Source organism: Crassostrea angulata, chromosome 2 (genome assembly GCF_025612915.1).
Source record: "Crassostrea angulata isolate pt1a10 chromosome 2, ASM2561291v2, whole genome shotgun sequence".
Taxonomy (NCBI): Eukaryota; Metazoa; Mollusca; class Bivalvia; order Ostreida; family Ostreidae; genus Magallana; species Magallana angulata.
In genome coordinates this window covers 56,222,355-56,250,240 of record NC_069112.1, presented here as the reverse complement: position 1 = coordinate 56,250,240, position 27,886 = coordinate 56,222,355, and the positions used below count along the sequence as shown (strand labels likewise).

The window sequence follows — 27,886 nt, the reverse complement described above, 5'->3', positions numbered from 1 at the left end:
ATGCCTACATTGTACATGTATCAGCAAAGCACACTACAACTAAAGATGATTTGGATATTACTACTTAGCACATTGATTTGTGTAAACGCATACGGTGAGATTATACGTTTAATTGCATAATATTTTCATTAGATAGTATTGCGATCATCAACTAAATAGTCTATGGTAATATTATTAAAAAATTTGAATTCTTGCTTGTTTTAGAAAAGCTTACTCACAGCGTAAAAATATCGTGCTTTAGAAGATTAATAATAAAAAAACATTATAACTCTTAAACACATTAAACAGTTTTGAAGAGAAAAGAATTTTAATAATCTAGAAATTCATATAAACAAAAATAAATTCTAATAGGATGCATCGATGCGATAAAAAATTCAGCAAACTTTCTATTTGTGTGTAAGGTTATCACAATGCATTTATTTAACGTTAACATCATTTAGGTAAAACTGCACGAATACAGGAAATTTGTACTCGGAAGTTTGTAACACTTCATGATCTGAGTAATGAAAAGTAACATTTCTTTCGATCCAACTAAATGTGTGCCTCACATATCATATAATCACTCTTGGTTATAATCTCAAAAAAGGAAGTAGGCACCATGGTAAAATTTAGCGGATTTGATTTGTAACATTTGTTCTTGTTAAACCCCTTGTATGAATGTTTAGGAAGAAATACTGTAAACGTATTACATTTGGCTGTGTATTCTATTTAGCGTTTTTGGCAGAAAACGCCGTCCGCTAAATCAAGTGCACCGCCAAATGTAAAATATATAAGTAGATATAAAGGTACAATCAGAAATGCGCTAAATCAAATCCATGCTAACTTGTTAAATCAAAGTACTTAAGTACTGTCGGGAGTTGATTTTATTGATTATTATCAATTTTAAATTCAACGATATGTTATTTAAATTTTTATAATATGAATTCTCGAACTTTTCCGACAAGAATTTCGAGAAAACCCCATATGAATCATGTTGTGTAATATTTAAAGATAGAAATATTTCCATCAAGCTGTTTAGAAATGTTTCTAAAAATTGTACACGTCTAGATCCAAGCAATATTGAACTCTAGTCTCCTTCAACCAGATGCTCGGCTGTCTCCGTTAATCTCCAACTACCAAGAGAGACTCTCTGCTTGTCGGAGATTTACGGAGACAGCCGAGCGTCTGGCTGAACGAGACTATATTGAACTCTAGCGTAGGAATACATGCAACTACAAAAAAAAAAACAATTGAATTGTTCGTACTATATAAATTCTAACTATTATCAAGGTATTTATATATACTTTTCTTTTGAAAAACAATAGCACAACATACAGTACACCGAATTTATATATTATTTACAAGATATACGTCTTGTCAGCGGTGATGATTTGTGCTTAGGTCCAAACACTGTTTCACTTTCGGTTTGCCAGAGTGACTGCATAGGAGAGTTGATTAAAATCAACTCCCAAAAATCATATTCCGCTAAATATCGTACACGCTTAATATATTACGTTTACAGTTATTGTAATACATTTGAATTTTACGTTCCTGAATTTCTGATAGTCATGATGAAAAATCTTATTGGGGGGGGGGGGTTGTCGGTTGAAGTGGGGTTTAGGGTGTCGCATACTTAATTCTGATGCATTAACTTGAAAATAGAAAAACATGCACATGTGTGTGTTTTATCTTTTGATGTGTTTCGTGGCGTGTGTTTCTATGTACCAGATATATACAGCTGTCAAGGAGTATGCCATTTAAAGCCGTCTACTAAATACTAGTTACACATCTTCGGCATACATTTTTGACAGGGTACTGGGTGATATGAAATTAACAAGACTTTGTTTGACAATAAAATGACATAATAAATTAAGTACATTCTACATATAGTGAGAAACAGTACATGTAGTGTAGCCTCTTCAATTCAATGAGTCCGCAGGATTTTTATTATTTTTTTTTTCTTGAGCTCCCCTAGTAAGACCCTTTGGAGAAATGTATCATTATCTTAAGCAGAATTTTAAATGCTTTATTTTTTTACAAGTTTTTAAAATACGATAACGATTTACACACCAGCTACAACGAAACGTTTAAAATCAATTTTTTAAATTCAAATTCAACATCAAATTTATGGATTGAATTTTACCGCTTTTAGAAAAGAACAACGTAGACTATGCAAAAATATAACTAAATATATATAAGTAAATATAAGTCAGATTTTTAGGTCACCTGAATTAACTCTATCTGGTCTCGTCCGTCGTCGTGCGTCATGCGTTGTGCTTCGTCCGTGCGTCAACATTTTAAGCTTTTACTATGGAACCTCTGAACAATTTTTAACCAATTTCGGCATCTATGGTTGGATGAGACTAAAAATTGTGAAATTCATGGCCCATATCCCCCTAAGGTATGAGGGATGGTGCTAAAATCATAAAAATTAATCTTAAAAATCTTCTTCCTTACTCCTGGGCATGAAGCTGTCAAACTGTTGGCATGAATGTAATAAGCATTGAATCCTCTAGCAAAATTGTGAAATCCATTGCCCCTGGGTGAGGGATATAGGCTCTAGGGTGGGGCCAATATGACTATATAGTAAAAATCAATAGATCTTAATAAATCCTCTTCTTTACTCCCATATATTGGTTACGCATTTGGTGTCCATGAATTCTCCCTCCTAGATTGTGAAATTCGTGACCCCTGGGACAGGGGTTTAGGCCCTAGGAAGGGGCCAATATAGCCATATAGTGAAAATGTGTTTAATCTTAGAAAATCTTTGTCTTTACTCCAATACACGTGGAAAAAACTGAATATATCGTTATGATCTCCACGAACTCCTCTATCTACATTCATGGCCCCTGGGTCATAGGTTCAGGCTGTAGGGGGTGGGCAATATGGCTATATAGTGATAATGCATATAATGTTTACAAATCCTCTTTTTTTACTCTCGCACAACTGTAAGAAAAACTGACCATATAATTATGTAAACCAGGAAGTCTTCTACTGAAATTGTAAATACTCTCCTGGATAACGGTGTTTGACTCTAGGGCTGGGCAAAATGAATGTATAGTATAAATGAATATAATGTTTAATGTTTCTTCTGTACTCTCACACACCTGAAAGAAAAACTAAATTCATGATTTTGTAAACTAAGAAGCCCTCTACCAGAACTATTAATTTCACGTCCCCGAAGTAAGGGTTCTGACTCTAAGGCGGCTTCAAACCAGTCATATACACTATTGTGTAAATTCATTTTATGTTTAAAAATAGTTTTCTTTTAATATTGCTGATATCAACATTTTAAATGTCATGTCTCCAAAAATGTAGGGATTTGATGTAGGGCCCTGCCCAAAACACTCGTATAATGTATTGGATAGGGGTTCTTTATGCGAGTGTGGTCAAAATGTCATTTAGTGTTAATGTATATAATGTTTAAAAACCACTTACTTAAAAATTATAAAAACATATTAAGCTGCCATCTTTAATAATATTCCATGTCACTTTAATGCAGGGGCTATGACTGTGAAGAGGGGGTATATATTTGTCGTATTATCAAATTTGCTCAGGAATTTCAATAAAAGATAAATTTAGAAAAGAGAAAGTTACTTCAGAAAGACAAAAAAGTCAAATTTAAGATATCATGAAAGCATTGGGAAAGAGTTCAGACAGTTACTTGAGTTATCTTCTCTTGCTTTTTCAAACAAATACTTATAGTTTTTGAATTTTCTAAGTAAACAAATATACTTTTTAATAGTAAAGTTAAAGTGAGCTAACCAAAATTAATGATTCACGTAAGCAGTACATGTAAAATGATTTTTGTATAAATGCCAAATGGTGATCAAATGTTCATAAAGATTGAATATTCAAAAGCTGAAACGGAAGAAGTGAGAAACATTTTGTAGGTTTTAAAGCTGTTTTGTTTGTGTTTAAATGCTCACAGGAAGAATTTCTGTCTGCTTCTTGGGATGGGGGATGAAAGGTTGTTTTTACATAAAACATGTATAGTAGCCACCTTCTTTTAGTTTATCAATGAAAACATTTACACATAAAACCTGTCTTGAAATAAAGCACATATGTACGAAAGCCGAGAAGGATCTTTCGAGATTCGAGATTCAAAATACGAGATTCGAAATACGAGATTCAAGATTCGAAATTCGAGATTCAATATCTAAATTAACCAATCAAATCATGGATCTGAAACCTGTATCCTAGCAACATCAAACTTTTCTAAATAAAGATCATTCGTACATGCTCTGTCTTAATAGGTCTTGTGTAATGGTTATACAATGGTTTAAATTAACATTGATGAATTAACCCCACACAATATAAACAATTAAATTAGTGATAACACTGTTGGCTTTGCGAATCTTCGTGATTTTGTTTGTCCTGTATGTATTTTCCCTCCGAAATATTTTAACCCGTAGTGTATTCGCCCCAACTGTGTAAAAATCGGCTCGCGAAAAAAGATCTATTTAATCTAAATAATTAAAACTAAGTGTGGTTTTAGCTATGAAACGAAATTCAATGAAATAATCGACATGTCAAAATATAGGTTATGATAAAGTTTTAAACTATAGAAGATATAATGATTTACAACCTCAACGACAACAATCCAGATAGGAACAGTGTATTGTAGGGTATCAACGTCATTGTCGATATGAGAGAGAGAGAGAGAGAGAGTTTTAGAGAGAGAGAGAGAGAGTTTTGTAGTGTCATATTCAATTTTGATTTAGAATTTGAAATTGATTTGATTTGATACAAGCATATATAGACAATTAAGCCTCTCAAAGGAGAAAAGAGATAGCTAGGGTAGGGCAGATCAACTAGCAAGCTTTAATTTGAACGGTGTTAGCGCACGTGCGGTATACATCGACACTCTCTCTCTCTCTTTCTCTCTCTCTTTCTCTCTCTCTCATCACCTAGCATTTCCTTTTCCGTGGAGAGGTTTGGGGTAATTGTGATGTCTTACATTAGCTAGCGAAAATGATAAAAAAAAAACAAAAAAACCATGAACTTTTCTTTAAATTGTGTGCGGATGTTGTACTCAATAATCTGTTTTCAGTATATAAATTTCGGGGGGGGGGGGGGGGATATATAGTCCTAATTTAATTTGTCAGTTATTCTGTCCACACTTCGTTCTCTCTTCGTTTCCAGGCTTTTTTTGATCGGCAAATTAATTTCAAACTTTCTGTGTAGCTCCATAACGATGCACTATAGATAAATTATGAGTAGTTTTACTTTTGATAAACAGGTATATATATATATATCCGTACTTGATTAAATTTGACTCTTATAATCGGATTTAATGTTCCAATAAATATAGGGTAGGAAAGAGTAGACGGGACTTTTTTGCGCATAACCTACTGTACCATTCATTCAACACAGGTATTAGCACTCATCGAGTTCGACTTTAAATTTTTTTTATCCACTGGTTTTAAAGCTATTAATTTTTGAAAATATTCAGAATTTGTGGCCTGATTATATATAGATTAGAGCTGCGTTGGTGCATCTATTTACCCAAATGGACCGAAATATACCCGAATGAATCTAAAAAAATTGACAATTTTTTTTTTAAACGACTCATTTTTCATTTCTTATCGGGTTTGTCCTTTAGAAAAATCTTGAACCACACACGTTTAGCAAATAAAACGACTATTGTTTCATTTTTTATGGGGAGGGGGTGGTGCCGGTAAAAGACATGTATTGTTTGTGGCAGTTGGGCTATACTCTCATTTGTTATATTAGGTAATACTACATATTGATATAAAATGAAAGTTTCCAATTACACTGTACATAGCTTCTATCATGCATTTTGACCCGCGCGATAGTTTAAAACAGTTTTCAAAGCATTTAATGTAATTAAACCGATCATTTTTGGAAATAATATTTCTGGATCCCCGCCTGATACGTCCGCCTCCATGTACATTTAATATTAGAATTACATGTACGTTGACTATATGTAAACATTAACGTATTCGGCTATGTTATGTGAGGATAGCATTTTTTATCAATGTATTTGCAGGATTGGTAACAAATAACAGCCTATTTGTTGGTTTCCGCACTGGTTATTTGAGATAATTTGCCGCCATCTTCAATGCATTCCCCACACCACACACAGTTTCTTTATTTGGTGTTCTGTGTGTATGGCGACAAATCTCTCCCCTTTTAGCTTCACCCTTATTACATTTTATCTGGCTAAGTGTAATGTAGTAGTATATTTAAAAGTACACACATCTTTGCAGTGCTTATTTACATCTTTAGAGAGTTACTTACATACAAAGTAAACTTTTGTATGATTTATATGCAATTATTGTCAATTTTGGTGCGGGGGGGGGGGGGGGTAGGAAACTACAGAGAAACTCAACTTGGGTGTGATACATATGCCTGACTATACCTTTTATTCTTTCTTGTTGATATATCAATGAATGAATTATAGCAAACTACAACAATAGATTTTGAAAAATTCATGCACAATCAAATTTTTAAAATTTTACTGTTCTCTGCACAAGATATCGGCAATGTGAACAAATTGGCACCTATTAACCCTACCTTTAATTGTACATAATATGTATCCTTCTAATACCAAAAGTAAGACTCATAATAAGTTGTTTACTCAAGAAAAGGGGGAAAAATTGTATTAATTAATAATTCCCTATGATGTGATAATATTTCAATGATTAGTTTATAATCATAGTACTAGTGTATGCCTGTATACATAAAAAACGATAAGTAATGCTTATATTTATTGGTGAAACCTGGACTGATTATTTATATTTAGATTAAAACATATTTTATTTACTATAATCTTCATGCGCGGAGGGGGTCTATAAAGGAGGGGGTCAGGGGGTCTGGACTTTTCTCGGGAAAATTGAAGCTTATTTACATGTAATTTACATAGTAAAATTATTGAAAATTGGCCTAGGACCCCCCTACCGAAAAAATTGGCCGCGCTTATGAAGCTCTCTCCTATAACCGCATTTTTACACAAAAAGGGTAAATAAAGCCGGGGTTTAAACTATTGGTGATGAAATACCCCAGGGTTCAAACGCATCAGGTGGAAATGCACCAGGGCAAACAAAATCACTTAGATCTGCGAAACACACTGCATTATTACTAGTCTACTTGAATATTCTGTGTAAAAATAAATACAAACAAATATTTAGTTAGCTAGGGAGAAGTGAACATAGCATTTATTTGTATATAAGAGATTGGACTAATGATCTTTATTTAGATCAGTTTAATGTCGCTAGGATACGTGTTTTCAGATCCTTGATTTGATTGTTAATAAGATATTGAATCTCGAATTTCGAATCTTGAATCTCGTATTTCGAATCTCGTATTTTGAATCTCGTATCTCGAATGATCCTTCTCGGCTTTCGTACATATGGGGAAAATATTTTCTATTAGAGTCTAGCACTTTTTCTATAATAAGTCAAGCGCTCTATTATGATCTTTAAGTTTTTTACTAACACTATGGGTTTCATAGTCTTTTTCGAAGATTTCAGGCAGGAAGGAGGTTATCATTTCAATATTACAATATTTCATTTCCAGAATGAAAATTGATTAAATGCATATACGAGACTCCTCGACAAGTTTGTGTATGGGGTATGGTACTCAGGTGACCATTAAGGCCTATTGGCTTTTTGTTTAAATCATTACATGTGTAGTTTCTGTAATAAACACGGTTGAACGGATGTAAAAATTTTATTTACTGAAAAAATTAACAGTTTCTTTTCTATATTTTTTACTGTATATTTTGGCGTGCAGTTTAGTTTTGCGTCGATCTAGCAGTAAATTGTTCACAGATACATATTTCATTAACTATTCGTCGTTTTAAGTGAGATGAAGACATATTTAATTAAATTGTAAACAGATATTATTTCTCTACTTTTAATCCCAATTTCAATTTTGGAGAAGTTGACAAAGCTCAAATCTTGTATTTGTTCGCATCAAAGTAACGATGAAATAACAAAATAAAAATAAAAAAAAACAAAAACAAAAACAAAACAAAACAAAAACAGAAGAACAAACAAACACACAAACAGAGAAGTTTTTGTACCCTTTTCCACGATAACTTAAGCATCATGTTAAGATGAGAGAATTGAGAATAATATATCATACTATAATAACCAGACTATTTAAAGACTTACATTAACCAAAAACAAGTTGTCTATTTATTTGTTTTTTTTTATTAGTTAATTTAGCGCTTAAAAAACCAACATTTGAGCTAAATCCACGTACCGCTACCAGCATTAAAACAAGCAATGCTGTGGATGGACTAAAGTCTAATCTAGTCTATAATGGTGGAGAATGCTCACTATCAAGGTCCAAAAGAAGTGCCACCTGTCCCCGCCTGATACGTCCGCCTCCATGTACATTTAATATTAGAATTACATGTACGTTGACTATATGTAAACATTAACGTATTCGGCTATGTTATGTGAGGATAGCATTTTTTATCAATGTATTTGCAGGATTGGTAACAAATAACAGCCTATTTGTTGGTTTCCGCACTGGTTATTTGAGATAATTTGCCGCCATCTTCAATGCATTCCCCACACCACACACAGTTTCTTTATTTGGTGTTCTGTGTGTATGGCGACAAATCTCTCCCCTTTTAGCTTCACCCTTATTACATTTTATCTGGCTAAGTGTAATGTAGTAGTATATTTAAAAGTACACACATCTTTGCAGTGCTTATTTACATCTTTAGAGAGTTACTTACATACAAAGTAAACTTTTGTATGATTTATATGCAATTATTGTCAATTTTGGTGCGGGGGGGGGGATAGGAAACTACAGAGAAACTCAACTTGGGTGTGATACATATGCCTGACTATACCTTCTATTCTTTCTTGTTGATATATCAATGAATGAATTATAGCAAACTACAACAATAGATTTTGAAAAATTCATGCACAATCAAATTTTTAAAATTTTACTGTTCTCTGCACAAGATATCGGCAATGTGAACAAATTGGCACCTATTAACCCTACCTTTAATTGTACATAATATGTATCCTTCTAATACCAAAAGTAAGACTCATAATAAGTTGTTTACTCAAGAAAAGGGGGAACAATTGTATTAATTAATAATTCCCTATGATGTGATAATATTTCAATGATTAGTTTATAATCATAGTACTAGTGTATGCCTGTATACATAAAAAACGATAAGTAATGCTTATATTTATTGGTGAAACCTGGACTGATTATTTATATTTAGATTAAAACATATTTTATTTACTATAATCTTCATGCGCGGAGGGGGTCTATAAAGGAGGGGGTCAGGGGGTCTGGACTTTTCTCGGGAAAATTGAAGCTTATTTACATGTAATTTACATAGTAAAATTATTGAAAATTGGCCTAGGACCCCCCTACCGAAAAAATTGGCCGCGCTTATGAAGCTCTCTCCTATAACCGCATTTTTACACAAAAAGGGTGAATAAAGCCGGGGTTTAAACTATTGGTGATGAAATACCCCAGGGTTCAAACGCATCAGGTGGAAATGCACCAGGGCAAACAAAATCACTTAGATCTGCAAAACACACTGCATTATTACTAGTCTACTTGAATATTCTGTGTAAAAATAAATACAAACAAATATTTAGTTAGCTAGGGAGAAGTGAACATAGCATTTATTTGTATATAAGAGATTGGACTAATGATCTTTATTTAGATCAGTTTAATGTCGCTAGGATACGTGTTTTCAGATCCTTGATTTGATTGTTAATAAGATATTGAATCTCGAATTTCGAATCTTGAATCTCGTATTTCGAATCTCGTATTTTGAATCTCGTATCTCGAATGATCCTTCTCGGCTTTCGTACATATGGGGAAAATATTTTCTATTAGAGTCTAGCACTTTTTCTATAATAAGTCAAGCGCTCTATTATGATCTTTAAGTTTTTTACTAACACTATGGGTTTCATAGTCTTTTTCGAAGATTTCAGGCAGGAAGGAGGTTATCATTTCAATATTACAATATTTCATTTCCAGAATGAAAATTGATTAAATGCATATACGAGACTCCTCGACAAGTTTGTGTATGGGGTATGGTACTCAGGTGACCATTAAGGCCTATTGGCTTTTTGTTTAAATCATTACATGTGTAGTTTCTGTAATAAACACGGTTGAACGGATGTAAAAATTTTATTTACTGAAAAAATTAACAGTTTCTTTTCTATATTTTTTACTGTATATTTTGGCGTGCAGTTTAGTTTTGCGTCGATCTAGCAGTAAATTGTTCACAGATACATATTTCATTAACTATTCGTCGTTTTAAGTGAGATGAAGACATATTTAATTAAATTGTAAACAGATATTATTTCTCTACTTTTAATCCCAATTTCAATTTTGGAGAAGTTGACAAAGCTCAAATCTTGTATTTGTTCACATCAAAGTAACGATGAAATAACAAAATAAAAATAAAAAAAACAAAAACAAAAACAAAACAAAACAAAAACAGAAGAACAAACAAACACACAAACAGAGAAGTTTTTGTACCCTTTTCCACGATAACTTAAGCATCATGTTAAGATGAGAGAATTGAGAATAATATATCATACTATAATAACCAGACTATTTAAAGACTTACATTAACCAAAAACAAGTTGTCTATTTATTTGTTTTTTTTTTATTAGTTAATTTAGCGCTTAAAAAACCAACATTTGAGCTAAATCCACGTACCGCTACCAGCATTAAAACAAGCAATGCTGTGGATGGACTAAAGTCTAATCTAGTCTATAATGGTGGAGAATGCTCACTATCAAGGTCCAAAAGAAGTGCCACCTGGTGGGTGAATTTAACCACTGTTTACAGCATCAATAATATCCGGGTATATATGGCAAATGGTATGTTTATGTATATATTGTTGGAAAATCACTTTTTGAAACATTACTACTATGCGACCGGTCTTCTTTATCATGGTTTAGCGAGGGTCTAGCTTAAATGCCGGGTGAGGTCATACATTTTTTGAATCTTTATTTTAAAACGCATGAATCTTACTACATGCAATACACCAAAAAAGCATACAATGCGTGCGAGAAACGTTTCATATAAACTGTTCATGATCCTTGTTTGTGTAAACCGTTAAGCGTTTCGTGTTACTGATCATGATCAACGTTCGTGTGAACCGTAAAGCGTTTTGTGTTACTGTTCATATGTTATTTTCACATTTCCTCCATAAAGTTGGTATTTTATGCAAGAAGGATTTCTTTTTCTTTTAAATATATAATCAAAACTTTTGTAGAAAGTCACCAAATTTTGAAATGAAAAAAAAATGTTAAATTCTTTGTTTAGTCCAAGGATAATATTAAAAACACCCCGTCCCACACCAAAAAAATCAATAAATAAAAATAGCATATTGCAGTATATATTGGCATATTAAAATAGTTTTTAAGGTAATAAAAGTATTTTCCAATTCGGATATTTATTCATAGTAAGATTTGATGGCAGGTTTTCTGTGTTTATTTTTGTTTTATTAACCTTTACAGCTACTTGTAAGGAAAATATAGTTCATGATATATACATTTTTGTTAAAAAATTACGATTTACATTTTTAAAAATTCTCCTTTAGAAATGAGTTAAAATAATACTAAAATGAACGAGCTAAGTTGCAAGGAAGTATTTTTTGTGTAGAAAACTAGAAATTGTGACTAATAATTTTGATCGTTTTCTTTGTATTTTCCTGTGATAGTGAACAATTTATTTAAAACAGTTACAGGAGAATTAAATAGCACTATAGGAAGCTACTTGGGATTTTCTATATACGTCTCAAACACACCCAACAAGTCAGATGGTGTATTATGCTACAAGGACAGCAATTTTACTGTGGTCACCTTTCCAGAAGTCCTTGATACCCCGTGCGATTCGTCTGGACAATACGTCATTTATCACAACGAGAGACTATCCAACGTTACCTACCCTGATGACTATTATTTTATAGTAACCAACAGTCTTTGCGAGGTTGAGGTGTATGGTAAATAGTGCATGTGTATGACAGTAAACATGTAACAGAATGAATACAGAAAAAGTTAATCCACGTCATTCCTTTATCAAATTGTAATGTTCTACAATATATTAGCCGAGCAAAACTAAAGTGTTGTATTATAAATTAGTAAAACAATGGATAAGTACTATTATGTACTTTTTTAACAGTTAACCTATTCAGCTTTTCGATCTTTCATACGGTTCCTCTAGCTGGCTAAATGTATGCCTGGGCAGGATATTGAGGGTGGCGACCTTTCTCCAGTAATGAATGTTCTTTTAATTAAGTGAACTGGATGTCACCCTCCCCGTTACTATTAAGTAATTAAAAATCGAAAACCGGAATTTGTGATTTATGCCTATTTTGTTTGATGTGTGTTAAGTATCTCGTGATAAATAAATTGTTTATGACCCTTCATAACGCAATTTAAAAAAAAATGTTTTTACTTGGTCAACAATCTAATGCACTTTGAACTTTTTGTGTTGATTTGGTCTTAATTTTGACAAAAGAAAATGTTGATAAAAAGATTCAAGTGCGTATGTTTTTTTTAAAGTACATTAATTCATAGATGCATATGTTAGTTTTAACGATGTTTAACTTATCATTGATGATAATTACCTCAATGTGAATTATTATTTGAATTTGTCTAAACTCAAACCCGATCAAACCGAATTTAACTTTTTTAACCGGTCTCCGTGCTAATTTTAATTGGCAAGGGCTGCCATTTTTTTTTAAAGTTAGTGCCTTTACTGCCCATGGACTTGACTAATAGTTTTTCATACTCCTACAATAATTATTTTCCAAAAATATTATCAACAATCTACAAGGAATTTTTAATCAGGATACGTTTTTTTGTTGTTTTTTTTGGTGGGTGTTTTTTGTTGTTTTTTTTTCTATTTGTTTTTTTTGTTTGTTTTTTTTTTCTTTTTTTGTTTTTGTTTTTAATTTATACAGGGTGTCCTGTACCTGGTTATAACGGTGCTGATTGCAACATTTCTTGTTATGACGCCGATTGCCGTAAAAGTCATGTCGAGACGGGCACATGTCAGGGATGTTTCGGTAGTTCCTTTTTAATGAAATAAATACATTTTTAAAATGAAATATTAATAGATACTTTATTAGCGTTAACACTTTATTCTTTTGTTTTATTTTTCTTTCTTCTTTACTATCATACAACTTGGCATAGAAAAAGTAATCAATGTTTAGAATCAAACGAGGACTATATATTTGGCGTAATATTGGCGTAGGAAAATATCACATGTTTTGCAACTCAAAATTGCTGCAGATTAATGAGTCTGTTTTAGCATTTTAAAAACAATAACATTAATTTTTTTTTTTACTAATGTAAACTAATGATATGATACATTGGTTTCAAAGTATGTTTTTAAAATACGATTTGCCTATCAAATTACATTTTTATAAGCTTTTTAAAGTGTACATTCAATACAATGATTTTGGTGAAAAAATCACTAAAATCAGTTTTCCTCTCTTATCTAATGGTCAATATATTCGCTTTTTTTTGTCAATTTCTATCTGTAAATAAAGTCTTCATAATACATAAAAATCAGAAATATTTTATTATTGGAAGCATAAAAAAAAATCAAAATTTCTTCAAAATTTCAGAAAATTAGAGGAAATGCGGGCTAAGCAATATCAATTTTAGTATTAATATTTATTCTAATTTAGTAGTATAAGCTGATAAACATTCTGATATTCTATCATATCAATGAAGAATAGAATCTTCAAATTTTAAACAAATGTCTACAGAACTACAAAGAGCTTCATGTACACTTATTTTCGTCATCATTTACGTTGAGGAAAAAGGTAGTGACCTTGACCTGACCTTTATGTGAAAACAAAAAAGTCAAATTTTAATAAACTGATAGAATCATTTGGATATATGATCCGTTTGAATGTGTCAAAATTTCATGAATCTACACCTATAACATATAATTTTGTTGAAATTCACACACGCTAGTTTGTTAAAAGGTTTCTTTTTTCACTTGATAATTTAACTTGATACATTGTATTAAAATTGATTCATGTGATTTCTAGATTTTGAAGATAAAACGAGCTGCAAATATGAACAAATGGATGGAATATTTTGGAGTACTACCATTTCGGGACAAACGTTAGAAGAACCGTGCCCTGGAAATCAAAAAGGTAAGCAAACACATCGAAAACAGCTGTGATTATGTAATTTTCATAAAAGTTTAATTAATATTCTACTCACATTAACTGTTGTGTTTATCGTTATACTACGGGATATGTTAGGTTTTATAATGAAAATTCTCATTCATATAGAATGTAATGAACTTTGATTGTTTAGATACACAAAACTCATTTTTTTTTATCTATTTGGGTTATTTGATTTGAATTGAATAAAAAATGAGTAAAGATTTGTAAACAGATAGAGGAAATTCGGACTAGAATATTTATTAAAATTGACAATGAAAATTTATGCTTTGTATTTATTTAGTGCCACTGCTATTAAAAAAAACTGTATTTCATTATAAAAGGATTAAGTCATTTTTTATGCCTTCCTCTTTCATCATAAAACATAACAGAAATTTAACCTGCATCTAGATATTTACCCAAGTCATAAATGGTAAATGAAAACAAAAAACCAATTTATAGTGCGAAATTTTTTTACTCAAAACTTGGTAAAAATTTTTAAAGGTAAAAAACATGTAAAACATACATGTAAATAAAAATACTAATGTATGATTACATAATGACAAAGGTAACAAAAATGTAAAACATACATGTAAACAAAATACTAATGCATGATTACATAATGAACTATTACTAAAAACATGCAAAAAAACCATTCACAGGTAACAAATACACAATCTCCATAATACAAACATACAAATTAACCGTGGCCTTGTAAGGAATTGAACTTGAGTCGTTATTTTGATCATGCATACCCTCATTTTGGGAGGTTGGACCAACTGCTGCGGATGCTGTGGCCGCTTTGTTGCTCGCATCTGTTGGTTTTGGTAACAGACCTGACGCCTTCAAGTTTTCTGATACCAGAGCGGTCACTGCTGCAGAGATTGACTGAACAGTTTCATTGGTCTTTGATTGGTCCATTGCCTCTGGTTGAAATGTCTCCGCTTGTACTGATATAGTAGGAGGCTGAATGGTCTCAGTCTAGCTCGTTAATGCCAGCCTTTTCCGTTTAGATGGCCGTCTAGTGGACATCTATAATAATAACTCTTGCTGTATAAATCACATTTTTTTTTAAATTAAAGTCAAATACATAACTTATATCATGATCAATTGAAAACAGTCAAATACATGACTTATATTAGGATCAAATGAATGAAAAAATAGTCAAATACATGACTGATCCATATTCAATGCAGTCAAATACATGACTGAAAATGGATACACAGGAGTATGAAGAAACAAATTCGTTTCTGTCAGTAAAATTACAGCAGCCAAATACATGACTGTTGAGTCAAATACATGAGTATTAGCTAGATATTGTGTATAAGATGTCAATTCAGTCAAATACATGAATTAAAATCCAAGTAGTCAAATACATGACTAGTGTGACATTGATCGAGTCAAATACATGACTAGTAACTTTATACTGTATATAAATGTCAATACAGTCAAATATATGACTGAAATCAAAGCAATCAAATACATGATTGTTGTTTAAGAAATAATAGGATCACAGTCAAATATAAAAACCGGCAAATACATGCCTGATGACTGGGGTAGAAAAAACATACATGACTAGAGAAGATGAAGAAAAACTTTCATCGATCAAGTTATATGTTGTTAACAATCAAATACTTGACTGATAATTTAATGAGAAAACTAAGTGGTCAGATACATGACCTGACAAAATAGGTTGAGACAGGAATCGAACACGACTGATTTAGAAATTTAATTACCGAGTGTCACAATCAGTCTCATGCATGACACATTCTTTGGTATTCTATTATAAAACAGTCCTGAACGATTCACAAATGAACTCTACAAAAATATATTACCTTGATGTTGATATGGCAACATGCAACAATTCCTTTGTCAGGTAAATGAGGTCATGTATGCACACAAAATGAACTGGAGTATAAAACCCTAGAAAAAACAACCAGCTTGTTATTATTCAATTACCTGTATATTGTATGCGAAAAAATAGAAATTTGTTCATAATGGTTACAGAGTCTTATCATGTGACACATCATTTCTCCATATCAATATTAAGAAACTCCCTCGATTAACTTTAATAAAGCAGAAAAAGATTACTCATGAGATATTAGTCAACAATAATGTTAACTCTCTCGATTAACTTGTAATGTTACTTCATCACTAACCTAATGACATGCAATTCAAACTATGAAATCTAGAGCATGCATGATAGCCAGTCTGATGCTTCTGTAAAATTTCTTATGACCGACTGCAGATAGATGTACCCCATCGCTACCCAACACATGTAAGGGCTGTTCATTAGGCGGAGATGTCGCCAAAACAACATTTTCTTATGGGTTAAATCTCCAAGTAACACGGGCAGCATGTTGTTGATTATCTTCCGCCTTTCCTCATACAACTGTGGTGGAATATTTCTAGGCCTAAGTCTTTTAAAAAGTTCACAGACCACACCGACCTGTACACTTTTAATCTTTCCAAGCATTTCCATGAGCTCTGCAATGCTACATGCTACTTTTTCTGGTCTTGCAGATGAATAACAAATGTCATTTCCTCCTAACTGTAGTAAAATCACTACCGGTTTTAAAGAAGTTATGTAATTCTGTAGGTCTTGATCTCGAAGCAAACTATCTGCTCGTCCTCCGCTTATTCCGTAACATCGGATTTCGCACTGGGCAAGGTTAAAATCCGCTGGAAATAATTCACTTTATCCCAGGAGCCTCTTCAGTCGTGAAATAAAACTATGTCCTATAACAAGAACCTTGCCGCGTTTTTCCATCTCCTCGCAGGGGGTCCCGCGCACACTAGCTGCACCTCGAATGTTGATTATAAAATAAGGCTGGTGAAACTTAGAACATAAGCAGAATAAACAGTTATTATGTATCGAATGTTACAAACAGTATTATCACATAGTCGCGTCTTCCTTCCAACATCAATTCCTCATGTATGTAATCAAATAACGTTAGTTGAATAGAAAAACGAAGAGTAGCCTAGTCCATGGCGTCTATCCCCTAAGAATATTTTACTCAGACAGTTATCTATTAATTGCATGCCAAATCATTACCTTCCCGGATCAATCCATGCCCGAAAACGATTTCTGCACGGGTATCGAGTATCCTTAGACTATAAGCAAAGAGTATAAGATCGAGTATTTAAAAACTACGCCGAATTTTTGCAGTGTTTACATGCGGGACGCTAACAATGTAATAAGATACCTAAATACTATCAACCAATCAGAAATCAGAGAAACATCGAATGCATAGGGGCTCACCAAGGGTTACACACTACATGAGGTAACATGCGGGGAAAAACAGAAAATGGGTAAAATAACGATTCATTCGTTTACATAAAAAACAGTTATTAAAAGAACTTTCATATAGTTATTTCACAATTAAGAAAATCTCAATCACATTGTAAATTTTTAAGTTTTTCCTTAAATTTTCAAAAAATATTCAATGGCCATTAACTCAAAAATTATGTCATTGACCTATTTTTTGAATTATCACGGGATGTCACAAACGTATCCTGTCAGTAAGCAAAGCGTCGACATGAAAGCGCGGTCGCCATTCTGGTAGTGGATTAACATATTCAGAAAAAAAATATTTATAAAAAATGTAAATTGCTATTAATTCCTGAGGAGTGCTCTGAAGGCATTAGAATAATTTTTTACAACTCTTTTAAAATTAAGATTGCAGACAAACTTGCTGCCATGCCTCTCTGTAATTGCCATTGACTTTTCCTACGTACATTCGCAAATCCCAGCAAACACGAATGGTATATAAGTATGCATATAAGATAATATACTTCTTTTTACATTGATCAACAAACAAGCTGTCGCATTTGCTGTTTCATTTATTCTTTATCACAAATATTTTACTGCAATGTGTAGTTTATGCATTTAGAAGTCCGTACAACCAGAATGCCTCGATCGGAAAGCAACTTACCGAAACTTTCTCGACCGGTATAGATACCTCCAGTGGCAGTAGAGGAGCGATCGAAACTGATATGGCGACCAAATGCTTTTATGGATTCATGTCAGCTTTAAGTATGATGTCACAGTGATCTCGTGCTATATTTCCCGCGATAAATTTAGAGCTAATTGGACCAAACATTCGTACTGCTTGTTACGTGTAGTAAAGAACTCTTTATTTATTAGCCACGCCTCTTTCGCTGATAGTTTCAGTTTTATATTTTTGGCTTAGCTAATGGGGTAATACGCATGCAAGTTCTGTGCTATTTGTAAGTTATATATGGTCAAACCTCTAAATGAAAATGGGATATCGCCAGAAAAAAGGCAAATGTCAACAACGCATATTTAGCGTACAAAAATATATTAAAAATCCAAATATATGTAGCAAAAGAGAAAAATAATTCAACTGAGATATCATCAAAGAACAAAAAGATAAATAACAGACAAGTAATTTATTGTTTACTGATTTTATCGATCAAATCTTGTCCAAGCATTATTGCCTGACGTACTAGTTAAAAGTAAGGAATGATGATACATGTATTTGCATTAAAATCAAACAACTGTGCATTTATCCAAGGGTGGGACAATTTGAAATGAATATTTTAAAACTTTGGGTTATTGGCGAGGGTAAAAGTATTTGAGAGATAATGGAGGTTATTGTTGGGAAAAGTCCATGGAATGTAGTTAACAATGATGAGAGATATGTTTGTGTAGTTTCTTCTTACATAAGAGGTATATATGTTAGAATTCATTTGAAAATATATACATACACTTCAGGAGTGGCCACAAGATTATGTGATGAAAATGGAGAATGGGAACTTCCTAACTTTATCAACTGCACCAACGAAGCTCTGGCGAACGCATCATTACTTGTAAGTTACCTTACACAATGTCTAAACAATTGTTAATTACTAGTAAATAATGAGTATATGTCACCTTATTGACTGAGGACTGGGATAATCGTTTCGGAGTATGTCACCTTATTGACTGGAATACTGTTTTTCGGAGTATGTCACCTTATTGACTGGAATAATCTTTCAACTAAAGTATATTTTCATGCATTTAAATAGTTGGATGCTATCATCGCAAATGAAACACAGGATAAATTCAGAATCCAAGAGACAGTTAACAATACTCTACAACTGATGAAAACTCTTACATCAACGACCAGTGGAATCAGTGCTGGGGATCTGAGCTCCTCTCTGGACGTTTTGGAGAAGATTGTTACAGTAACAAACGCTACGGGATCAGTTATCGAAAAAGAGGTCAATTATTATAATTATCCTAATTATATCCCTACCTTCCCTTCAAACCTTCAAACATTATTAATAAGTGTTAGACTGAAAAAATATTTTTAAAAAGCCAGCAAAAAGGATTTCCGCGTTATCAGCTATGTTTAAACGATTTAGTGCAATTGCTCTCTGTGAAAGAGTTAATGATTGTACAATGTACGTTTATCTGTTTTCTAAGCATGCAGACAGTAGAATAACATGTGTCACTCGCACTCATACGTTCTCAGTAAAGTTCGTTTGTGATCAAATTGTTTCCTAGAAGCAGTGATTCACATTACACCGTCATTTTACCATTATTATTTATTACTCTGAGAAATATTTGAATGATTAGAATAAGAACTGGTAAGTTTCGATAAATTGTGTGTACTGATTTTGATTTATTTAATAGAATATACTCCAGACAATACATGTGTGTGAATTAATGCATTACTAAACTGATTACATGTAAAATGTTTCATGACCGGCGTTTGCTCGTAAAGTGTTTCACCAACTATTGTTTCCCTAAAAGAAAAAAATGACACATGTCGAAAACAAACCCGGACTAGTTATGACGAATATATGGATATGCCTCTCTCATTTCAGTGCTTTGAGTTTAATAGAAAGGCTATTTCATGTAAACGGCGATTTATACTAACTTTCCGTTGATTACCTCAAAATTGATGCATATTTTCTTTTCATCAACGCATATCTTAATCTTGCTATCATAACAAATTTTACAGAAATTGGTTAAAGTATATATTAATTAATATATTAATTTCAGGTGTTTTACGCTGTTATTGATAATATTTTGTCACCCAACAATATAAACTCTTGGACAGCTGTTACCGAAAAGGTAAAATTTGATCAATTTTGGTTATGAATTTTTTTTTTCGGTAAACACAATATATCTTTATAAAATATCCATTGAGTTTTATTTCTATGATCTAAATACAGCATTTTTTCTTAGCAATGACACTGCATTGCCACTATCAAAGAATTCACAACGCACACTCTATCCCATCCTGTATTCAGCCACCTATATCGTGTATTCTATAATCATAATCATATCTACCCATTCTATCTAGTCTACATTTTCAAATCATAACTTAGGACTGAAATTTACAAGACATTTAAAAACAGTTTTGCAAAATCTATTTGTAATTTTGTATGAGGAATTTTTGAGTACAGTAATTTATTTCAGCCTTGTTTAAAAAAAACACATATTTACAAAAGTTTGTAATAGAATTGTTATTGACATTTCAAAACACGTTTATCATTTAAATTTTGCTATGTAAAAAAGGAATTCTAGAATTTTATTAAACTCAATGTTGATTTTGATTGGTTGATGAATGCAGGATATGAAGTATAGGATATATATGGCTTTATTCTATATTGTATCTGTTTTGTAAATCGTACATCCTCTATCCAGCACCATATCTTTTTCTTTCAGGTGTATTCGCTCGTACGCTCTTTCATTTGAACGAAAAAAAAACCACAATTATTGTATTTAATATATTTCGTGACATGTAACTGGCACTGTTCATTTGTTACAGAGTCAATAAATCTTCATTTCTAATCTGTTTTTAAGTTAAAACAATATCAATTTTAAATGCACAGCCTTTTTAAAAGGTATACAAGTACATAATTTACAAGAGTGCGTTAGAATTCTATTTTCAAGTAAAAAAAATTATTCTTTTTGCAGATTTAAAACTAAACAATCACATAATTCAGTTTAGAAAAGATGACGGGTGTTCAATTTGTCGAAACCATCGTTTTTTCCAACACAGTGTAATAAAAGCTCTATGAATCATTTAGGAAAGGGTTGAAAAACATCAGATCTGACCACTGCATGTATCTAAAGAAAAGGTATAACGTTACCGTACTATTTATTTGCTCCTAGTGTCGAAGGAGGTTTCCAAATTGCATTTATTATATTTTAGACAGAAAAAGACCCGAGTTTTCTTTTAAACAACATGGACCGTTTCAGCGAGATAACACTCCAAAACGACAACATAACAGCAACTGAATTTGTCGGATCCAATCTTGGTAAACAAGTATATCCTTATCGCTTAAAATTGCTAAGATATTTTTAATGTATTCTATAAACACTTGATATGTTTTGGGGGTTTTTTTGAAGAGCTGGTTATCAACCGTACAAAAATCGATAAAACGGGAATACGTTTTCCGGACGAAGAATTGAACAACGTTTCTCAAAACTCAGAAGACATCCTTACCTTTCTACAGTTGCCAAAGCAAGCCTTTACTGCTACAAAAGGTATACACATTTTAATTGTTAGAGGTATATTTTGTAACTGATAAATTAAACACAAACTTGATTCTAACTTAAGGTAAAGACGACTATTGATGATAAACACAAGTATACTAACGTATCTGATTTTTTATTTGCTTCAAGAAATCGGCTATATTGCCATTCTGTATAAAACAATGTCAGCCATATTGGGATCTGATCCTAAAAGGTAAAGTGTTTATTACAAGTTTTCAGTTTTTGTTTAAATATTTCTTTATATTTGCGTTATTTTTTTTTTTAAATTAACACACATACACATGTAAAATATGGCAAATACTCAAACGTCTGATTTGATATATTACATAATTATTATTTATTAATTGTTTTGATACCCAACTTGGTATATCTTATTCACATCTTTTGGGAAAATAATAAAAACAATCAGAAGAGAGTTGAAAGGTGAACAAGTGGACAAATTTAAGCAAAGATCCTTTGTCAATTCCCCTATATTGTCCCTCACGACACAGAGAGACCTAGGAGTGTTGGATCCACCTCTCAATCTTATGTTTGGACACACTGTGAAAGTAAGAATTCAGATATGTATGTTTTTGGTTTACAATTGACATAAAGCTATTATGTACAATTAAGTTTCCTATTATTCCTGACGTGTATAAAATTGCAATTTAACTGATTTAATCCCTTTTGTTTTTTCATTTGTATTTGTTAATGTCAGAATGAGTCAACAGAAGCATACGCTGTATGTGTCTCCTGGGATTTCAATCTAAAGTAAGTGATTTTAAACATTTTTTTTTCTATAGTCTATAGTCTATATATTAAAAGCTATTTCAAAATTTAAACGTCACATCAACAGAATGTTTTTTTATTCAATATTTTTTAAATACACATAGAAAATGGTCAGACGAAAGATGCACTGTGAACAAAACAGATCGTCGAAGAACTGTTTGCCATTGCAACCATCTCACAAACTTTGCTATTTTAATGAGACCATACATTCCGGTAAACTTCCTTGTTATGCAAAAACAGGTCAAACAAATCAATGAAAAAATCTGCTGTTGATAGTTTCAAACTATTTGACTACATTTTAGGTAACAGAAGATAGCTCATTCTTAGAAACGATGTCTCTTGTTGGAGTAGCTCTCTCCATAGCTTTTACGTTTCTCACTTCGTTAATTTACATCCTGACATGGAAGTATGTAAAACTGATTTTCATCATTCATGTAAAAATATAATTACAGCTAATATATTACAAAAATTCAAATTCATTTCATTGTATGTTAATTTCAGATTTATCAAAAGTGACAAAAACTTCATGATGTTGAATATTTGTGGATCTTTAGTACTGTCATATGCAATGTTTTTATCATCGGTGGAACAGACAGCGAATGAGGTTTCTTTTCTGATAACTAATAGCCCATTTAAAACTTAACCACATTCATGTCTCTTAACTGCCATCTTGGGGAAAAACCCATATATCTCAAAGAAGCCTTTGTTTTTTCAAAGATTTGTAACTAAAAAACCCTTTTCGTTGAGTATTATGACTATGGATTGGGCAACCCACAGATTAACGAAATTAATTAAATTCTCAGAGATTTCATCACATGACGCCCAAATATTTGGCTGCAAAAAGAGGGAGTAAACTTGGGTTTGTCCCTTTTGACCTTTAGGTTGACCTTGAAAAGGAGCACAACTTTGGCAAAGTGGTGGTTGGACTATTGGTTTTTGCGTAAAAATTTTATATCTAAGATGTATATTAGGATCTTATTAAAAAAAATCAAAAACATTTCATAAAACGGAAAGCATAAAAACAATGATGAAACATTGTGACTAAAAATGACTCAAAATCCCTAGATTCATATTTGATCAATCAACGGCATAACGTCACAACGTATTAACATATTTACCGGCATTTAATTATTTTATATTTCAGGTTGCTTGCGTCGCGATAACGGCCATTATCCACTACCTTTTCTTAGTGACCTTCTTCAGTATGCTTGGATTAGGTGTATATTACTTCATGAGTATTACAGTGACTTACTATGCCCTACATATTGCTAACAACTTCAAGTCGAAATCAAGGCTTCATTTGTTTTTGGGCGGAATCTGGGGTAAGTATTTGAATGGAATTTTCACAAGTTGACTTTTACCTTTGAAATAATTTTTTGTCGTTTGATATTTGCTTTTGTTTTAGTCAAGTAATCGAGATTAGAAAAAAATCATGTAATCTTTACAAGCATTTGTTTAAGTGACATGTACATATTTTCCCTAATAATAAATGCATTATAATGCATTGGTATGTCATTATTTTTCAGGGATGGGTATGTTTAAAAATCATCATAAAAACAAAAATGTATCTGAATTATTTCTTCCAGGGTACAAAGAGTCCATTTTTTCTATTCGCTAATATCTGTTAATCTAGGTATTCGAACTAGTCATCGTATTCCTTGGATCCAATTCCCAAAACCAAAATTGCATAAACAGTTTAATAATTTGAATCCAATTTCTATGGATTCATTATCCATTGAATTTTGTTAATGTATTTTAATGCACCTTGGAGAAATGATTTTCCTTTACCTTACAGATAAAATCATTGAAATTGTTCAAAGTGGATATGACGTTCTCTCTGTAATTTTAAGGAGTTTTGGGGTATAACTGATGCAAATTGCCCTTTTACACTTTATGCATTGGCTCAAATAGCGTTGTTCTGTTGCCTGAAATACAAATATGGAATGAGATGTAAGTATGAAAAGATAAGGGAGGTTTTTTTACCCTCATTGTGGTTATTTTGCAGGTATTCCGGTCATTATTACTGCAACAAATCTTGGAGCGTTTTGGGGTAAAGAATACCACCTAAAGTTGTAGTATGTGTATTTTACATAGTATTGTTTTTGCAATAACTAAAGAATGGATCTACTTTTACATATACACTTAAATAAAGTATTTATTCCCATACACTTGTTTACCACTGACTACAGACGTTGAAGGAATAATTCTTTTTGGAACTTTTTAGCTGCTGGTTGTCCATAGAAAGTGGCTCTCTTTATTTGTTTATCATTCCTGTCTGTCTGATTAGTTTGGTAAGTGCTTGTGCAACAAATTCTACTATTCAGTTTTTCCTTCCACATCAGATTCTTCAAAAGCGTAAAGAAAATTGGTGATTTTTCGAGTGCACCGAATTTAAATGTTTGTCATAGAGTTGAAATTTAATGTTTTCTCTCTAAAATAATTCATTTTGTTTCTTCCAGATCAACATTCTTATAATTGTTTCACTTTTGAGGGTGTTGTTTGCTTCAAGCATAGTGGCAAGGTCTTCACTGCAGAGGAAAGCGTCGTGAGTCAAACCAAAAAGAGCCTTGATATTCATATAATTTGGTTTACGAGCAGTATAGAAAATCAAAGTACTGAAGAACTGACGGGAGTTGATTTAAAAAATTTACCAATGATATGTTATTTTGCATGACAAGACACAAGTACATGTAGTTTTTCATTTGAGTTACGCACATTCTTATCATATGAATTTTTGGGCTTTTTCAACAAGAATGTCGAGAAACCTCCATATGAAATATGTTAAATAATATTTAAAGTTAAAATCAATTCAATCAAACTATGTATCAGTAATAGAAATATTTCTCGAAAATTGTATGGATCCAAGCAATATTGAACTCTAGTCTCGTTCAACCAAATGCTCAGCTGACACCGTTCATCTCCGACAAGGATTTCCGGAGACAGCCAAGCGTCGAGTTGAACGAGACTATATTGACCTCTGGCGTAGGAATACATACGACTACAAAAAATATCTAAAATGTTTTTACCATTTAAAATCTCACTATTTTCAAGGTATTTATAAATAAGTTTCCTTGAAAAACAATGCTTTAGCATACATTACATCGAATTCATCAAATTTGTTCAAGAACTAAGTCTTGTCAGCAGCAATGATTTGTGCCGAGGTCCAAACACTGTTTCACTTTCGGTTTGTCTGAGTAACTGCATAGGAGAGTTGATTAAAATCAACTCCCAAAAACTTCTCTTATTCGTACATATGTCTCAACCGAATCCGACAATCTAATATCAAACAAAAAGTTTAACATAATAAAATAATAGTCACTAGTTTTCAAATACATGTCACATGTATCCACAAGACATACAAAATACTTGTACATGTTTTCCACTAACAGACATGTATCATTAAATCGAACATGGAATGTCTGTAAAACGTTCTGATAAAACAAATATTTTCAATTATTACTAGATCCGGTCTGCGGTCACTCGGAACACTTCTGCCAGTTCTAGGAGTGACTTGGCTGTTCGGAATCCTGGCAGTTAACGATAACGCAGTTGTGTTTCAGTATTTGTTTGTCATTGTAAATTCACTGCAGGTTAGATACACATGTTTGTTTGGGGTTTGTTTTTTTGTTTCTGTTGTTTAACTTACATATCGCCATATTCATAATAAATCGTTATTTTTCAGGGGGTTTTAATTTTTGTTTCACACGTTCTGTTCGACAAAAAGGTCAGCTTTTAAAATCGATAATAAATTATATCATGTACCTATACATGTATATAAATACATTATTATTCTAATAAATTTTCTTAATTTTGATTTAAATATAACCCTATTAAAGTTATTAACAATTAACACATTAATAGAGATTCCTTTAGCGAAAAAAAAAGAAAACAGTCGATATCACAATTGCAATGTCTTGTCAGGTGAGACAGGGCATAAGGAATAAATACCCGAGTTTCAGTACAATATTCAGTTTCGCTGAGCGAGGGACAAAGGAAACTTCTCTAGGTTCGCAAAGTCCTTCCACATCTAAATCGAATGCACCATCAATGAAACCCAAGGTGAGGGGAGAATGTTATATCATTCTTTATTAAACCTTCTATGAAATATTGATATTCTTTTGTTATTTCCTTTGGTTGTTATATTTAAAAAAGCAACATTTTAAAGAATTTCTACTTCATTTTTTAAATTTCAAATCGACGGTTACATGCTAAAAAAAATTAAAAGTGAGCTTTGCAAATCTAAAAAAAAAAATCGATCTTTTTTTCAATCTTCGATTATTTAGAAGACCAGTAATACTGTTATTACAAGATATAGTTAACTATTTTTTTTCTTTTTTGTTTTAGAAAAAGAGTATGATGAAAAGATTTTGGCATACCAAAGCGAAGGAATCTGAATCATTAATGTTAGAAAAAACAATGTCTACAGATTGTCCACAAAGTGTATCTTGTGAAAAAGTAAGCCTTTAACGTCAACATTCCAGTTCAGAATCTTGCAAAAATATTTATATATATGATAAATTGATAATATGGTGGTACTCAAAACGTTCAGATTATTTTTTTAATTAAACGGAATTTGCAATATTTTGTTTCTTTTTTTTATTAACAGAGAAACGAAACAAATTCTGATTAAACTTCTAATTTTTGGAATAAAAAGAGAACTGTTGCAGACCTGTGGGTAAAAACTGTTTTAACATTCAGTTACATGTAATTGTAAATGTAAAATCATATTTTACTTTTTTTTTTACTCGGATGTTTGATATTAATTTGTGTTGTATCTAATACGGATGATTTAAATGTATTTTTACGATCGAATGTCAAAGTTTATTGCTTAACTTCATTTATAGCTCACCTTAACTGAAAGCTTGAATGCTTTTCTGACGAATTTTTGTCCGGCGTCAGTCAGTCCGTCCGTCTGACTGTCTGTCTATTTGTCTGTCCATCCGGCCGTATATTTTGTTACGTTTTCGACGAGAACCATTAGGCCAATTATTAACCAAACTAGGCACAAAATATTATTAGGTAAAGGGGATTCAAGTTTGTGAAATCAAGGACCACGCTCTCTTTCAAGGGGAGATAATAAAGAATAATCAAAATCTGTAGGCATTTTTCAAAAATCTACTTCTAAAAAAGTGTTTGCCCAAAAAATATGAAACTCTTTCAGAAGCATCCTTAGGGAGTGTAGGTTTAAATTTGTTCTAGTGATGATACTCGTAACTTGTAGGGAAGCATCCTGAGGTAGGGTAGATTCACGTTTGTTCAAATATTTATCCCCGGTGGTAGGGTGGAACCAAAATTGAGTTTTACTTTTTACAAAAAAAAATGTAAAAAAAAAAATGCTTCTTATCAAATTACTGGCCAAAAAAGAAAAATATTCTAAGGGTGTTCCCTTAGGTATGGTAGATTCGCAAAAATGTGGGCAGGGTGAGACTTTCAGGGTCAGGTTTGTTTTAATCCCCAGGGGTAGGTTT

General features: G+C 32.2%; 1 protein-coding gene and 1 long non-coding RNA gene across 2 annotated transcripts; one reads left to right on the top strand and one right to left on the bottom strand.

The window, feature by feature from the left end:
- Positions 1 to 27,886, top strand: LOC128171609 (adhesion G protein-coupled receptor L3-like). Its single transcript, XM_052837401.1, has 25 exons — positions 1 to 94; positions 10,614 to 10,823; positions 11,690 to 11,950; positions 12,914 to 13,018; positions 14,015 to 14,122; positions 18,873 to 18,967; positions 19,166 to 19,360; positions 20,148 to 20,219; positions 21,307 to 21,412; positions 21,504 to 21,641; positions 21,780 to 21,843; positions 22,060 to 22,198; positions 22,348 to 22,400; positions 22,523 to 22,631; positions 22,721 to 22,824; positions 22,920 to 23,022; positions 23,563 to 23,740; positions 24,424 to 24,493; positions 24,643 to 24,709; positions 24,878 to 24,963; positions 25,882 to 26,008; positions 26,101 to 26,142; positions 26,340 to 26,477; positions 26,763 to 26,873; positions 27,025 to 27,886. Exons 1-25 carry the CDS (start codon positions 1 to 3, stop codon positions 27,046 to 27,048), a joined length of 2,799 nt encoding a protein of 932 aa, XP_052693361.1. The 3' UTR covers positions 27,049 to 27,886.
- LOC128171625 (uncharacterized) lies at positions 14,602 to 17,113 on the bottom strand. Its single transcript, XR_008242110.1, has 3 exons — positions 16,294 to 17,113; positions 15,970 to 16,057; positions 14,602 to 15,166 (listed from the first exon to the last, which is right to left on the bottom strand). It is a non-coding gene; the product is annotated as an uncharacterized LOC128171625 (long non-coding RNA).